Source organism: Malus domestica, chromosome 07 (genome assembly GCF_042453785.1).
Source record: "Malus domestica chromosome 07, GDT2T_hap1".
NCBI classification, from domain to species: Eukaryota; Viridiplantae; Streptophyta; class Magnoliopsida; order Rosales; family Rosaceae; genus Malus; species Malus domestica.
In genome coordinates, this window is record NC_091667.1 from 36,541,584 (window position 1) to 36,558,451 (window position 16,868).

Sequence of the window (16,868 nt, forward strand, 5' to 3'; positions counted from 1 at the left end):
TGGATAGAGCAATGCACTCATTCTCTGCACTCGAGTTTGAGAAGTGTTTCCGAGATATCTTAAATTACTGCGAGATATGGTAATTTTTCATATGGGGTCTTAATCCACACACATTGCTTGTCACCCACTCCAATTGATATCAACCCAATAAGTCCATGGAGAAGGAAAAAATACTAATTAATCCAAAAAACAATACGGACGAAGGAAGAACTTTCATGCAATAAGAATTTTTTAGAACAGTATTTCAAGCTAATCACTAATTTATTTGTTAAACAAAATACATATGACATTACAAAATCAACTTAAAATACAGTCACGCAGGTAGATAAGGCTCTAGTCACAATGGCCCTCGATGAGCATTGCCCACCCACAGTTGTTGGTCACGTGACGAGATTACTCGCAGTCGCAGGGACTTTCCCGTTCTACACTTCTTGTCTTTACAGTCTACGACCACTCTCTCTCTCTCTCTTCTCTAAACAGCGATTGATTCGATTTGGTTCGGGTCGGGTCGGTCGGTCTCTCAGAAAATCCCAAAGCTTGGTAAGTCCTCTTCATCTCTAACTCAATCTCTCATGTTATGTTTGGTTGCCGGGAAAACGCCCCGCCGTGAAAAGATGTAAGAAGTTTCGGAAATTTTGTTGACTGCTCGTATTTATTTCATCTTTTTAGTGCGAGTTAGAGTTTTCTGGCTTGGTTTTTCTCGGCAACCAAACGGAGTGGGGGAGCATAAAATTTCAAAATTTACTTATTGCAGGAGCATTTTTTACTTGTTCATGTTATTACGAGTTTCAAGTTACTGGAATTCAAATTTGTGTTAAAATTGAAGAATTCAAGTGAATGTGATTTTAATCATGAATTGTAGGTTAAGAGGGCTCTAAATGGAGATGCCATCAAATGAAAATTCACAGCCCTCAATGAATTCTACCAGCAATGCTGATCATCAACAGGAGGCCATGCTTCCCGATGGCGTAGATAATCTGTGAATTCTTCTTTCCCTCTACATTTGAATATATATCATACACAGTTTATTTTGAAGTTCTTATCGAATTTTAGATTTAAATTGGTTTGCAAGGCACTTGTAGCTTTAGTTGGTTAAGAGCTGCAGTGAAAGTACACTCTCTAGGTTTTCGATGTGCTGGACTAGAGGGCCTTATTGATGCTTTTCACTGATAACAAAATACAACGTGTTGTTGACCATGAGGGTGAGGGACATTTTAAGGATCAGAGACCTTTCACGTTCATGTAGTGAGGGATCAGGTTATTTTTCGTTTAGTTTGCCCTATCATAGTATATTATCCAGTCCAGTAGAAATTCAATTGTTAATCGATCTAATCAATATGCATTTTTTAGTAACTTCCATCTTTTAGGGATCGGTAATTGTTTTCCCCTATGATTGAGACGATGTTATGGAAATTTACTTTTTCACGTATTATTGAGGGCTTAAAAGTCTTCTCTGTGCAAATTGTGTTACTCATTTGTTTTCTTTTTGATTTCATATTATGAAAGTATTGGTGAACTTGATATTTTAGATGTAAAGAGTCGAAGCTGGAGTTTTCTGAAGCAGAAGTTAGAGACGTGCTAGAAGTTATTGCATCCACTGGGAAATTTTGGTAAGCTGTCATCTTCATTGTGTAACTCCCTCATCCGTGTTTAGTTATTAATATATTATTTTTGGAGCATGTCATGTATGCGTATTTGATTGTGTTTACTCTTTGGTATGATGCACGAAAAACAAACATTCTGCTTGGTAGTTAACCGTTCTTGTTACTCATATGTTACAGGCATGATTGGGACAAATTAAAGAGCATGCTATCCTTTCAGTTGAAGCAGGTATGGGGAAGTATGCCAACATGTTTGGCCTTCAGCTATTTATGGTTGTCACTGTATGCATGCTTGCACATGCACGCAAACACTCTTAATGGTTGTGCATGATTGCTTTCTAGTTCCTTGTTTATGATATATGTATCTTTCTCTCTCTCTCCATCTCTCTATCGCTCTTATTCTTTGATTTGAAGGTTCTATTGGAGTATCCTGAGGAAAAAATGGCAAGTGAGCAGCAAATTACTTCTTTAGGAGAAACCTATCCTGAGCTGGTGAAGAGGTTGGATGAAGGTATCCTCATTCGCCTGATCATATAACTTGATTGATGTGTCGTCATATGGGTTACTGCCCTTTGGTATTCATTGAGATCTGTGTGATCTAATACCCAACCACTGTCTCATGTACTGGCAGTCTAGGTCATTCTGGGTTTTGGTGAAAAATGGGTGGGATGATGTACTTGGACTATAGCTAATAGTCAAATCAAGGTTTGGGCAGTAGGCGTAACAATCACAAAAGAGGATGTGGAGCTAAAATTTCTAGTCTATGGGTGTTAGGGTCTATAGTTTTATAGAATTTTCAACTCCCTTTTTCTATCATAATTGCTTGTAGCTTGTTTCTTCATTGCAGCTCTTCATAGTTTTACCGAAGGTCCTCTGTTTACCCTTCAGAGGCTTTGCGAGGTGTGTATTCTGTCTTTACATCTCTGTATTATGCTTCATTATTGTGTCATTCATCTCTGTTTGACACTTTTTGAGCTCCGATTATTGAACTAGATGGGTTGAATATATCTTGCCTTTTCTGGAACTGCTATTATTCTCTCGCCCTTCTTTTCACCCTACTGCGCTATTCACCGCCTACCTTTAGCGAGTGCTTGCATATATTTTTGTCTGATACGTTCAACATACTACTATTCCTGTTCTATCTTTACCAGTTCTTATTTTTTTGGTGAATTTTTTGTCAAACAGATCCTTTTGGATGCAAAAAGAATCTATCCAAATCTCTCAAAGCTTGTTCTTGCATTAGAAAAGGTAAATAAATAAAAAACCCGATGCAAATGTTTTCCTTTATTTCTGATATTCTTTTAATCTGACAATTTTTCTCACTGCACCTGACGCCACTGATGGTTGCTCTATCTCCTTGACCATTTACTTATTCCATTGGTTTCGAGCATTGCCTCCATAGTTTAAATAATATAAGGTTGCTCTAACCTATTATTTTTTGGGCTGAAAAAACTCTTCCCCTCAAGTAAATCCTTGCCGCCTTATTTTAACTAATATTGAAGTATATCAAAGCTACAACTTGCATATTATTAGTTTCATTTTCTTAAACCTTTTGAATCGTAGCATTACAACTAGCACTTTCTTGCTTGTAGAATCTATTGGTGACATCTATGCTGACAGTCTCAACGGATCCATATCCACAAGCCACGGTGCAAAATTCAGTTGAACCAGACAATGCAATTGAAGAACCTAAAATTCACTCTGATTCAGTGCAAAATGGGGTGGAACCTGTGGTAGGCGGCGATAGCGATGAAGTTATGGCAGAGGTAGAGCAAGCTGATATCGACGATGACATGACCATTGCCGTGGAAGCTTTTGAAGATATAGTTGGATCATCAGACGCAAATTCAGTGCAGACCAATAATTCTTAGTTTTCCAGTGATGTAGTCAACAGCTCATCAGTTCCTGCATTAACCCTACCTATTGAGGTTGAGTTTTCTAAGTGAGGAACTTGGATCATTTACTCTGGTCTCCGGCTTGCAGGTTAGCAGCAATTAATACCGGAAAGTACGGATACTGGCTGGCCACATAGGTCCGGGAAGATTCTTATTCATATTTATGCTTAAATGATGTAGTTACAATTTTTCGGATGATTTATTTTAAGGGATTTGTTCAGCAAGTTTATCTTGCCCACATCACTTGGTACAATGCTTTTGGTGTTGAGATATGGGGAAAGGCAAAGAGAAATGTCAAGAGCCATATATGGACATTTCAAGTGGCGAGCAAGGACAGCCTGTATATCCACCTAATTTCCTACTAGCTAGACATGGTTCTTCCAGGGCCGTCTCTAACATTTTGGAGGCCTATGTGAATTTAATAAAAAGACCCTCCTTATTTAAAAAAAAAGAAGTTATTGGACAATATATCCATAGAAAGCTCAACAATCAATATTCAAACTTAATTGAAATCAGCATCCCTTACTAATTGAATAATCTCCAAAATAAAGTCATGATTTAGGATTCAGCTATGAAAACAATGGAGCATAGCTAAAAGAGAGATGGAAATGTGTTTGTATTTGTGGAAGGAAATAATACACTAGTTAGTTTTTTATTGCTTAATAAAAAGTGGAAGAAAGTAATATACAAGTTTTTTATTGTTAGAAAAAAAGTAGAAAATTAATATATTAAGTTCCACTTAACCAATTGTAATGATGATGATTTTTCTTTCAATTTAAAACTTTCTATTAGAAATTTATACTCGTATTATATATAAGGGAGGATCAAAAATTTTGAGGCCCCTAAAAAATTTTGGGCCTTGTGCCACTACACCTTTTGCACACCCCCAACAACCCCTATGGGTTCTTCCTTCGAGATCTATCTTTTAAACTTATCAGTTTCAGGAGGCGAGGAACCTGAAACTTCTGAGTTTTCTTCTTAGGATTCAAAAGAGAATTAAAGCTCCTGAAACCACTCTGTAACCGCAGGTAGCAGAAATCTACTTTCTTATTTTAATTTGGAGTGTAAACTTTGTCATATGTACATTGAACTATATGTTCAATCTCATCCTGGAAGAAATAAATAGCAGATAATACAGACAGAACCAGGACATAAGAGTTTCTTCCCTCTAATTACACAGTATTCACAATGAGACTTTTATTTCCAAATTTCTTAGGCTCTGACTTCAACGACGTCGCCATCTGTGAGCTTTGTATTGGGTAAAACCAGCTGACCGTTAACCAGGACCAGTTTTCCCTCCAGTCCTACTCTTCTTGCGGCATCTGCTGCGGTGCTGCCGGTTCTCAACCGCATTATTTCACCATCGGGCCACCATATAATCACCACTTCTCCAAGGACAACAGAACCTGGACTGCGGTAAAACTTGCTGCTATGCTTTGCTTGTCCAAGACTTGCTTCTGAGCGTAGCTGTTCTTCCCATCGCAGCATGGTCCTCAACAAACGCACCTAGAATCCGAAAGCAGATATTAATTAGCATCGATTAGACACTAAGTTTATTTCGCAAGCAACTACCACGCTAAATAATTAAAATTGTATGCATTCAGAGTAAAACCTTGTTGTTGATGCTAGTTTCCATGGAAGTTGACGGAACTGAGCTAAAGCTTGCTGCGGATGTAACATCGTCGAGCTCTCTTCCGTCAAAAACAGCAGAAACAACAGACCAATATTCCGATTCTTCTTGGTCTGTCAAATCAATGACCTGAATGAAGGTTGGAAGTAATCGCCCAAACTGGTCTTGCTGCAGAAGGATACGCTGGTTAAATTATTTAAGAGAGCAATTACAGTCATCATATAATCTATTCGTACCCACCATAACTTGTATGCTTTGGTTTGTGTCTTGGGTTACTGTAGATGATTTTGAGGATCATTGAGTTGTATGAAGGATCTGCATTGCGTACAAATCTCAGGAAGTACATGTTAAACATACCTTGTGGTACATCCCATCTCGACAGAGTGTATATCTCTCTAGGCAGTTGCACCAATCCCCATGTCCTGGTTCACACCACCATTCATCCGTCACCTGGAATACCAAGTCAGAGCAAATGGGGTCACTTGATATTCTCTATACCGACAGCACCTCTACAGAATTCTCCATATACTACCGAACTTGAAGGAGTTAAAGCATGATGGAACTCAACCGGGAGACACTAATGTAATTTGACTGCAGAAAAATCAACGTAAGGGACAAAGGCGAGGATGATTTGAAGATTAAGAAACTTTGGAAGCAGGGCAACTACGTGACAAACTATCTTAAGATCTCGAGTTCTTTCCACGAGTCAAGTTTCAGAAACTATGCAGTGGAGTCAATCTTTGAAATAAAGAAAGTCAACCTTCTTGTATAATCTTGCATAGGCTTCCCACCGTTTTATTTGGAAAGAAGATTTTCTATCAGCTACTGCTTCAGAAGCAGCTAGTCCAAAGCTCACTGCAACTATCAACTCCCTTCCATCTTTCTCTACTCTGCAATGTCAAGTTTAACACAAAACTTGGTCACTGGAATGCTCATAGAGTAACTCATGTTAAAAGAATATGGCACAAGGTAAGTTTTCTGAATTCCTCGATGAGTCTGAGGATTGTATTGATCATGATTATATATGAATACAAGCCTTGATGTACAAGTATACGTAAACTACAAGAAAGTACATATAAGGATTACATAATCAGAAAGATATGATTTCATAATTAGACTTTGCTGGAAATCTGGGATTGATCAGATTTGTCGGAATTACTTCTATCAGTATAGACATCAAGTAGTTACATACCTAATGATAACAGCAGCAAGAAGATGACTCCCTTCCACTCTAAGGACTGGATGTCCAATTTTCAGCAAATCATACTTCTGAGAAAAATCATCTTCTGTAGAACTTTGGTCCTCAATCTCAATATCTTTGGGTAAAAAGGATGATACGTCTATTTCAGATTCATCCGTGCTACTTATGTTAGAAAACGTATTTCCAGTCTCTTTATAAAGCCAATGTGCTGCGAGTCCATGTTCAGCGTACTCGTGCATCCTCTAAAAAAGATGAAATGATTATCAGCCAAGTCAGAACAATAATAACAAGTAACTATAATCTCCTTTAAGTTGGAAGACATTTGACACCTGTGTTCGTATTTGAACTTCCAAAGGTGATCTGTCAGGACCTTGTACTGCAGTGTGCAGAGACTGCAGAAGGGTATTCACGGTAAGATATTGAAAGCGGACTCCGATAAAGGCACAAGGCATGTACATTACATAATACATATACCACATTCAGACAGAATAGTCCAACATGGCTCAAGGGCCGGAGACTCGGAGGCTATTAGGAACTGAGAAAACGGAGCCAAATCATTTATATCGACCTTCTAAAACTAGTGGAATCATGAACTGGAAAACTGACCTGATAGCCACTAGGCTTTGGATTGACAATGTAATCATCAAACTCACCATCAATTGGGGTCCAATGCCTGCACATAACAAATTCTAGACATAAGCCGATCTTTGTATGCAAAATAATTCTATCAATAGTCAAACATTAAGTTGCTGGCAGTAACATTATCACATATTCACATTACCCTTAATTTAAACCTATATGTGATCATATTAATGCATACAATTACCCCATTCCATTACTTAACTAGATCCCACAACAAATAAACAAAAAGAAAAGAAAAGAGTAAAATGTCGGGGGCAGGGCAAGTGTTACATTATTACAAAAAAGAAGATAAGTTCAATTTGGTTACTTGTGTACAATGTCAAGAAGGCTGTAACAACACTGGACAGCAGGCCCATGCAAAGTTCCGTTATTGTCTCCAACGACTACCCTTAATGCACGGGCATCATAAACTTTACTAATGCTGACATCTTTCCGTTTCATCTACAAGTGCAAAGACAGACTTGATGTGTTAAAACTTGCGAGGGAATTCTATGTAAGGGCTTATCTGGTGATAACTGCAAAAATCAAGCAAATAAGTCTTCAAACATATTAAATTGTGAAGTTGCATTAAAACCTTGCTGTAGATGCTATACAAACTTTTCAAGCGGCTCGATAAAGTTACTTCCATCCCTGGAACATAACTGAAAACATAACGTGGTTTGGAACACTCAACATTAGCCAAACTGACAATGAAGCAAATACATTGTATAACGACATATACATTTATCCGTGGTCACACATAACTTTCATAAAATTGCAAGCAGAAAATGAAAATGGAGACAGCAAAGAACATACGAAGTTGATATGATCAACTCCTGCTCGAGGGCCTCCTCACAAATTACCATAGATGCCAAAGCAATTCCAGCATCTTGCACAACCTTTGGTCTTCTGTGAGTCTCCAGACCTTGTCCTAGAGTATTAAGAAATTTAGACCGTTTTCTTCGATCTAACAATACATCAAATGGCACTACAGCTTCCAAAAGATCCTGAGAATAATTTACAAAAAAGATCTGAGCAGTGACCTTAACTTGAAATATAATCATATACTTTTAATGTCACTTTCTACAGTTTTAGGATACAGTATTCAGATAGGAGTTAAAAAATTTCTTTTAAATTCTTGCCTTCATGGTTGTGACATCTTCATCAACTGCTACGGGCCCTTCGTTGTCGGAAATTGAGCTTCTTCCATTTAAGGACATCAAACTGGATTTTCTTTTTGAATTTCCTACTTTGTTACTAGAGCTCCACATAGAAGCTAGATCAGCTCTCATTTTCTTGAACATCTCAGGCTGTTTATGACATACAAAAAGGTTTACTGGATTAGAACATACAATTGGGGAAGGAACTGCAAATGGTATAGCAAGGACATGGAACTGACTTTTAAAAAAAATATTAAACAGCATCAATCGCACATCTATATCAGAACCTAAAGGTAATATCATAATACCTAGTTTCAAATTGGAGCTACCCTAGGATACGTTTGGGTTCCATACAACATACAATTATCTCCCGTCTTAGATACATAAAACATTCACCATTCTATATTGTCTTGCTTAATATGTCAAATTTCCACAACTACTTTAAAGGAAGATTGTGATCAGACCTGAAGAACAGCAAAGCACAGATCTTCCAGTTCAGCTTTCATTGCCCACAAACCCAATCTGGAAGCCAGCGAGCACCAAATTACCAAGGTCTCCCTTGCAAAAGCTTGAGCCTTTGGCAGCGGGAGAGCATAACTGTAAAACGTTATAGAATGCAACACATTGAACAATATTATGAGCCTAAAACTTCATAGTGGATAAGCAAAGTAAATGGAACAACATGAGCTTGTAATATTCATGGAAGTTTAGAGTCAGTACATTGTTCTCATATTGTGAAGACGATCCGCAAGCTTTATAAGCACAACACGTGGATCATCAACCATGCCCAGAAGCATAACTCGTAAATTATTTGCCTGATAGATTAATAGTGCAAACATGAGACATGGAAAACTATAGTAGTATTACTGATTCTATATGGTGATGTAAATAGTGATTTCTGCACCTCCTCATGACCAAGTTTACCCTGGTTCACATTTATCCTGCGGTGTCTCCGTAAAAGCTGCAGATAATGAGACCAGTTGATTAAAATTATTATCCCTCAAATTTCAGAGGTGAATTGTGTCATATTCGACATCAGATGAATCCAGATTACTAAGATAGAAATCCAAATTATGAAACCAGGCTACGATACCTGATTTATGTAGCTTAACCTGGAAACACCAGCTACCAGCTTCGCGACATCATCACCAAACTCTTGTTGTATATCGGAGAAACTTACACATGTATCGTCCACCACATCATGGAGAATCCCGGCTACAACAGTCTCAACAGCCTGCACCAAACTTCAAATTCTTTTATGGAATTGATGGGATAAAATAGAAACTTGTTCTGTTTGTACGGGGCTGTACGTATACAGTAAACTATAGTGAAAGTAAAAGTACAGGGTGACAAGCAAGAAAGATTCATACTCGCTCGCCGCTTGCAGGAACCAGCATGGCCAAGATTCTTCCTGTATGAATGCAATGGACTAAATAAGGGTCTCCGGTTTTGCGCAGTTGGCCGTGGTGAGCTTTCTTAGCAAATGCAACAGCCTTTTGCACCTGCCTTCACAGTTCACACATACACACACACGCACAAATTGTTTTAGTGGAATTGCAGACCAGTTGTATATATTTTGAAGTAATCAGATAATAAAAGGATAGCAAACCTTTGGATCATTGAAGATAGGATATCCAGTCACGTCCACTCCCTCCACCACATCAGAACCTAAACCCACCGCATTGATTAATTAAGTTTAAGCATAGATAATCAAGGTTTAATTGCTAACCAGAAATGGAAAACGGAAGTTAATTTGTTCACCTGGCTGGGCTTCCATTTTGGGCCACAAGAAATCGACCTTGGTGGAAAGACAAGCCCCGGAGGCGATGGCGACGGCGGTGACCGCGACTTGAGTGATGGTGGAGGTGACGGCACCGTGGAGAGAGCTGGAGCCGGAGGCAGCGGCGATGACGTTGGCAGAGGTGAAGACGGAGCTGAGGGACGCCGAGACGGCCAGATTGGGGGCGATTTGGTCCAGAACGCATCGGAACTGGGGGGAATTGCGGAGGTGGAGGCGGTGGAATTTGTGGGCTAACATGGTGGTGGTGGAGCTTTGGCATGTCATGACTCATGAAGAAGGCATGCTGAATTATGCTTTGGCAGTTGGTTGTGGTAGTTAGCTAAATGCTGCCAACTGAGCAAAGGAAAGAAAAATGAAATTAATAACATTTGCCAGATATTTAAATAAAATAAAAAATTAAATAAAATAAGGAAAACAAGTTATACGTAACCGCTCCGTTGTAGGTATGTGTGGCGAGCTAATAGCCAGCCAAGTCCAAAGCGCTGCTTGCTTCGTTTCTGATTTCTGTTGAGAGGGACAACCGACCGTTGCATTTCATGATTCCATGGCCACCAAAAAGATAAGCCTCTCTTCCGATTCTTTCAGACACTGACACGTGGAATTACTCCTTGCAGCATATTTTTTTCCTTTCTCAAATGCAATCGTTTTCTCACTTTTTATTATATACCTTCAAAGTTCCAAAAATTTAATTTAATTTGAGCTCTTTATTTTTATTTTGTTCAAACTCGTATTTGGCAACAATTGAACTTAAGACCTCTCACTTACAAATGAAGAGAAATACGGTACCTTATTAAATGGATTAGCCTCACAATGACCTGTTTATTAAAAATATTTTATGGCTCGATAAATGGTGAAACCGTTTTCAACTACTTTATAAAGTTACTCTTAATCATGACAATTTTTTTTTATAAATATAAAAATTTGCACTTTGCTAAAAAAAAACGTGGGCTAACATTATAGTTTCCAGTCAATTTTACAAATTTGTACAAAAATCGCTGTAAAATCTATTTGCTTTCACCTTCACCGCATCTTGAAGTTTTGAAAATTTTGAAGAATTTGTGTTCAAAATCTTGTAGATGAAGTCCCTTTTTGGGAATGCTTTGTGCCCCCATTACAATTTTTGTCCAAGTTTTCGACTTAAATATTCAATTAAAAATACATTTATGACTCATTCAATGGTAAAACCGCTTTTAAATGCCTTATAAAGTTACTCTTAAGCATGATGAAAAATATTTCGTAAAAATAAAAAAATTGCTTTTTTTTCTCCAAACAAATGTGGCTAACCATCACAATTTCTAGGTGATTTTGCAAATTCGTACAAAAATCATTGTAAAATCTATATGCTTTCACCTTCACTGCACCCTGAGGTTTTGAAAATTCACGTAAGACTTTTTGTCGATTTTCTTGTAAATGAAGTTCTATTTCTGCAATAATTTTGGGCCCCAATACTATTTTTGTTGATTTATTTTTCAGTTTTCAGCTTAAATATTCAATTTAAAATAGATTTATGGCTCAATAAAGTAAAACAGATTTCAATTGCCTTATAAAGTTACTCTTAATCAGGACATAAAATACTCATGATTTTTAATCGTTTTGCAAATTTGTAGATAAATCATCATTCAAACTATTTATTTTCACTCTCGCCTCACTGTGAAGTTTTGAAAATTAAAGTAAGACTTTCCGTTGATATTCTTGAGGGTCGAACCCTATTTGAACAATGTTTTGTGTCACATCCCGGCCCGGGCCCTCACCACATCCCGGGCTCGACTCCACCGTAGCACGATATTGTCCGCTTTGGGCCCCGACCACTCCCTCACGGTTTTGTTTATGGGAACTCACACGAGAACTTCCCAGTGGGTCACCCATCCTGGGAATGCTCTCGCGCGAACTCGCTTAACTTCGGAGTTCCGATGGAACCCGAAGCCAGTGAGCTCCCAAAAGGTTTCGTGCTAAGTAAAGATGGGAGTATACATATAAGGCTTATATGATTCATTCCCCTAGACGATGTGGGATGTTACATTTTGAGTCTCACTACTATATTTTTCACTTATTTTTTTAGTTGTCGGCTTAAATATTCTACTAAATATACATTTTTTGCTCAATAAATCATGAAACCACTTTCAAATGGCTTATAAAGTTTTCCTTAATGCTCACGGAAAATATTTTGCAAAAATAAAAAAAAATTGCATTTTTGACAAATAAACGTGGGTTAACACTCACAATTTTTAGTCGGTTTTGCAAATTTGTACATAAATTATCATTGATACTATTTATTTTCACCTTTGCCTCATCGTGAAGTTTTGAAAATTAAAGTAAGACTCTCTGTTGATATTCTTGAGGGTGGAACCCTATTTAACTATGTTTTGGACCTCACTACTATATTTTCACTTATTTTTTTTAGTTTTTGGCTTAAATATTCTACTAAATGTACATTTGTGGCTCAGTAAATCGTAAATCTGCTTCCAAATGCCTTAGAAAGTTTTCCTTAATGCTTAAGGGAAATATTTCGCGGAAATAAAAAATTTGCATTTTTCACAAAAAACGTGTGTTAACACTCACAGTTTTTAATCGGTTTTGCAAATTTGTACATGAATCGTCATTCAATCTATTTATTTTCACATTCGCTTCACCGTGAAGTTTTGAAAATGAAAGTAAGACTTCGTTGATATTCTTGAGAGTGGAACCCCATTTTACCAATGTTTTGGACCTCACTAGTATATATTTCACTTATTTTATTTAATATTCTACTAAATATACATTTGTTGCTCAATAAATCGTAAATGCGCTTCCACATGTTTTTTTAAAGTTTTCATTGATGCTTATGGAAAATATTTCGTGAAAATAAAAAATTTGCATCTTTGACCAAAAAAACGTGAGCTAACACTCACGGTTTTTAGTTGGTTTTGTAAATTCGTACATAAATCATCGTTCAATTTATTTATTTTCACATTCGTCTCACATTGAAGTTTTGAAAATTAAAGTAAGATTTTCCGTTGATATTTCTGATGGTGGAATCCCATTTTAACAAAGTTTGGAGCTCCCTAGTATATTTTTCACTTATTTTTTAGTTTTCGGCTTAAATATTCTACCAAATATATATTTGTTGCTCAATAAATCGTACATTTATTACTCAATAAACTGTAAAACCGCTTCAAATGCCTTATAAATTTTCCCCTAGTGCTCATGGAAAATATTTCGTCAAAATAAAAAAATTGAATTTTTAACCATAAAAATGGGTGTTAGGCAGGTTTAACGCGCAAGCGAGGCGAGATCCGTCACTCAAATTGAGGATGGCTCAGCACACGAAAAATGCGGCACGCAAAATAGGGTGAGCCGTCACACAAAAAACAAGGCACACAAAACAAGGCGGCCCGACACATATAAAAATAGGACATAAATCTAAATCTAAAGGTATTTGACTCCAAATAAAATTAACGTAGGAAGAAAAAAAACTTCAATGAAAAAAGGAAAAACAAGAAAATAAAAAATGATATGATTGGTACTTTTCTACCGATAGTCGGTAAGAGTTGACGCTAGTAAGATAGCGACTACTCTCTTATTTAATCGCTAGTTTTAATCGCTAGCATCGTACCAATCCCCTATTTTCAAATTTTTTTTGCTAATGTTTTTTTTTTTTTTTTTTATATATCTATACTAAAGAGGAGGGTTGCTCTATACTAAAAGGGAGGGGGATGCGCTTAGCCTCATAATAGGCTAACAATAATATGGTTCAAATTCGCCCTTGGTAAGAATTGAACCTAAGACCTCCTACTTACAAGTGTAGAGGAATATCACTAGACCGTAGTACTAAGTGGTGCTAATGTTTCTTTTATTTCTCTTATCACACCAACAAACTATCATATTCATGTTCTTCAAAATATATTTTTCCGTACAAAATTTATTATAATTCATGTTTAAACACTTGTAATAAACGATTTAAAACTTAAATTTAAGGATATTTGAATTTAATAGTGGTTACTCAAATAAAGTGACGTATGAAGAAAAAACTCAAAGGAAAAAACAAAAAAGCATAAAATAAATAAATTAGAATAAGGAAATATTGATACCACGTTACTGATCCTTGCCCAATCGTACTTAAATCATCGTTCAATCTATTTATTTTCACCTTCGCCTCACCGTGAAATTTTGAAAATTAAAGTAAGACTTTCCGTTAAGATTCTTAAGGTAGAACCCATTTGACAATGCTTTGGGCCTCACTATTATATCTTATTTTTTTAGTTTTCGTCTTAAATATTCTACTAAATATACATTTGTTCCTCAATAAATCATAAATCCGCTTCCAAATGCCTTATAAAGTTTTCCTTAATGCGCACAAAATATATTTTGAGAAAATAAAAAATTTGCATTTTTGACAAAAAAAACGTGGGTTAACACTTACGGTTTTTAGTCAATTTTGCAAATTCATACATAAATCATCATTCAATATATTTATTTTCACATTCGCCTTACAGTGAAGATTTGAAAATTAAGGTAAGACTTTTCATTAATATTCTTGAGGGTGGAACCCCATTTTAACAATGTTTTGGGCCTCACTAGTATATTGGCTTCACTTATTTTTTTAGTTTTCAGCTTAAATATTCTACTAAATATACATTTGTTGCTCAATAAATCATACAACCGCTCCCAAATGTCTTATAAAGTTTTTCTTAATGGTTAGGGAAATTATTTCACGAAAATAAAAAATTTACATTTTTCACAAAAAACATGGGTTAACACTCATGGGTTTTAGTAGGTTTTGCAAATTCGTACATAAATCATCGTTTTAATTATTTATTTTCACCTTCGTCTCACCGTGAAGTTTTGAAAATTAAAGTAAGACTTTATGTTGATATTTTTGAGGGTGTAACCCCATTTTAACAATGTTTTGGGCCTCACTACTATATTTTCAACTTATTTTCGTAGCATTCGGCTTAAATATTATACTAAATATACATTTATTCTTCAATAAATAGTAAAACTGCTTCCAAATGCCTTGTAAAGTTTTTTCTAATACTCACGGAAAATATTTTGGGAAAATAAAAAATTTGCATTTTTTCCCAAAAAACATGGGTAACTCACAGTTTTTAGTTGGTTTTTCAAATTCATACATAAATCATCGTTCAAATTATTTATTTTCACCATTGCCTCACTGTGAAGCTTTGAAAATTAAAGTAAGAGTTTCCTGTGATATTCTTTAGTGTTTAACCCCATTTTAACAATGTTTTGGGCCTCACCAGGATATTTTTCACTTATTTTTTTAGTTTTCGGATTAAATACTCTACTAAATATACATTTATTGCACAATAAAATCATACAACTGCTTCCAAATGCCTTATAAGTTTTCCTTAATGGTTAGGGAAATTATTTAGCGAAAATAAAAAATTTAGATTTTTCACAAAACATGTGGGTTAACACACTCACGGGTTTAGTAGGTTTTGCAAATTCATACATAAATCATCGTTTAAATTATATATTTTCACCTTCGCTGTAACATCCCACATCGACCAACGGAGAGGGGGTGATGTGCCTTATATGTACATGCCCACCTTCTATAGCACGAGGCCTTTTGGGAGCTCACTGGCTTCGGATTCCGTCGGAACTCCAAAATTAAGCGAGTGCGCTTGAGAGCATTCCCATGATGGGTGATCCACTGGGAAGTTCTCGTGTGAGTTCCCAGAAACAAAACCATGTGGGAGTGGTCGGGGCCCAAAGCGGACAATATCGTGCTACGGTGGAGTCGAGCCCAGGATGTGGTGGGGGCCCGGGCCGGGATGTGACATTCGCCTCATCGTGAAGTTTTGAAAATTAAAATAAAACTTTCAGTTGATATTTTTGAGGGTGTAACCCCATTTTAACAATGTTTTGGGCCTCACTACTATATTTTTCACTTATTTGCGTTGCTTTAGGCTTAAATATTATACTAAATATACATTTATTCTTCAATAAACCGTAAAACCACATCCAAATGCCTTGTAAAGTTTTTCCTAATGCTCATGAAAATTATTTCGCGAAAATAAAAAATTTGCATTTTTCTCAAAAAAAACGTGGACTTTTTAGTAGGTTTTGCAAATTCATACATAAATCATCGTTCAAATTATTTAAATTTATCTCCGCCTCACAGTGAAGTTTTAAATATTAAAGTAAGACTTTCCGTTGATATTTTTGAGGGTGTAACCCCATTTTAACAATGTTTTGGGCCTCACCAATATATTTTTCACTTACTTTTTTAGTTTTCGGCTTAAATATTCTACTAAATATACATTTGTTACTTAGTAAATCATACAACCGCTTCCAAATGCCTTATAAAGTTTTCCTTAATGGTTAGGGAAATTATTTCACGAAAATAAAAAATTTGCATTTTTCACAAAAAATGTGGGTTAACAACACTCACGGGTTTTAGTAGGTTTTGCAAATTCGTACATAAATCATCATTCAAATATTTTATTTTCACCTTCGCCTAACTGTGAAGTTTTGAAAATTATAGTAAGACTTTCCGTTGATATTTTTGATGGTGTAACCCTATTTTAACAATATTTTGGGCCTCACTTCTATAATTTTCACTTATTTTCGTAGCTTTTAGCTTTAATATTATACTAAATCTACATTTATTCTTGAATAAACCATAAAACCACTTCCAAATGCATTGTAAAGTTTTCCCTAATGCTCACGAAAATTATTTCGCAAAAATAAAAAATTTGCATTTTTCCCAAAAAATGTGGGTTAACATTCACCGTTTTTAGTTGGTTTTGCAAATTTGTACATAAATTATCGTTCAAATTATTTATTTTCACCTTCGCCTCACCGTGAAGTTTTGAAAATTTAAGTAAGAGTTTCCGTTGATATTCTTGACGGTGTATGACACACCCCGACCGAGATCGATGCATGCTGGGCGTCACTTGAGAGTGACGTAACCATGTGCACAGTGCGGAAGCGATAAGGATAAGAAATATACGAATAAA

At 36.2% G+C, this 16,868-nt stretch overlaps 2 protein-coding genes across 5 annotated transcripts; one reads left to right on the forward strand and one right to left on the reverse strand.

The window, feature by feature from the left end:
• The first annotated feature begins 319 nt into the window (after positions 1-319).
• Positions 320-3,739, forward strand: LOC103440005 (uncharacterized). The gene is made up of 8 exons (XM_008378676.4): positions 320-540; positions 863-979; positions 1,530-1,610; positions 1,782-1,830; positions 2,016-2,112; positions 2,449-2,501; positions 2,787-2,849; positions 3,194-3,739. The coding sequence occupies exons 2-8, from the start codon at positions 879-881 to the stop codon at positions 3,470-3,472; spliced, it is 723 nt and encodes a 240-aa protein (XP_008376898.3). The 5' UTR covers positions 320-540; positions 863-878; the 3' UTR covers positions 3,473-3,739.
• A 786-nt stretch (positions 3,740-4,525) lies between these two features.
• LOC103440006 (probable GTP diphosphokinase RSH2, chloroplastic) lies at positions 4,526-10,447 on the reverse strand. 4 transcript variants are annotated; one of them, XM_017333451.3, is made up of 19 exons: positions 10,340-10,447; positions 9,870-10,242; positions 9,718-9,776; positions 9,479-9,610; positions 9,202-9,342; positions 9,013-9,069; positions 8,829-8,923; positions 8,573-8,705; positions 8,091-8,258; positions 7,765-7,955; positions 7,544-7,610; positions 7,277-7,410; positions 6,934-7,000; positions 6,657-6,719; positions 6,319-6,569; positions 5,887-6,016; positions 5,484-5,576; positions 5,109-5,294; positions 4,526-5,002 (listed from the first exon to the last, which is right to left on the reverse strand). In XM_017333451.3, exons 2-19 carry the CDS (start codon positions 10,171-10,173, stop codon positions 4,709-4,711), a joined length of 2,565 nt encoding a protein of 854 aa, XP_017188940.1. In that variant the 5' UTR covers positions 10,174-10,242; positions 10,340-10,447; the 3' UTR covers positions 4,526-4,708. The 4 variants fall into 4 exon arrangements, with proteins under 4 accessions (XP_017188940.1, XP_070681646.1, XP_008376900.1 ...); XM_070825545.1 differs by having other exon boundaries at positions 10,335-10,435; XM_008378678.4 differs by having other exon boundaries at positions 9,479-9,614; positions 10,340-10,415.
• Between the last annotated feature and the right edge of the window lie 6,421 nt (positions 10,448-16,868).

Coding starts and splice junctions, on each gene's coding strand:
- LOC103440005 (XM_008378676.4), top strand. CDS start 879: ATGGAGATGCCATCAAATGAAAATTCACAGCCCTCAATGAATTCTACC. Junction 1,611..1,781: donor GCATCCACTGGGAAATTTTG/GTAAGCTGTCAT, acceptor CATATGTTACAG/GCATGATTGGGACAAATTAA. Junction 2,502..2,786: donor CCCTTCAGAGGCTTTGCGAG/GTGTGTATTCTG, acceptor TTTGTCAAACAG/ATCCTTTTGGATGCAAAAAG.
- LOC103440006 (XM_017333451.3), bottom strand. CDS start 10,173: ATGACATGCCAAAGCTCCACCACCACCATGTTAGCCCACAAATTCCAC. Junction 9,611..9,717: donor CTATCTTCAATGATCCAAAG/GTTTGCTATCCT, acceptor CTGTGAAGGCAG/GTGCAAAAGGCTGTTGCATT. Junction 8,706..8,828: donor CTTCACAATATGAGAACAAT/GTACTGACTCTA, acceptor AACGTTTTACAG/TTATGCTCTCCCGCTGCCAA.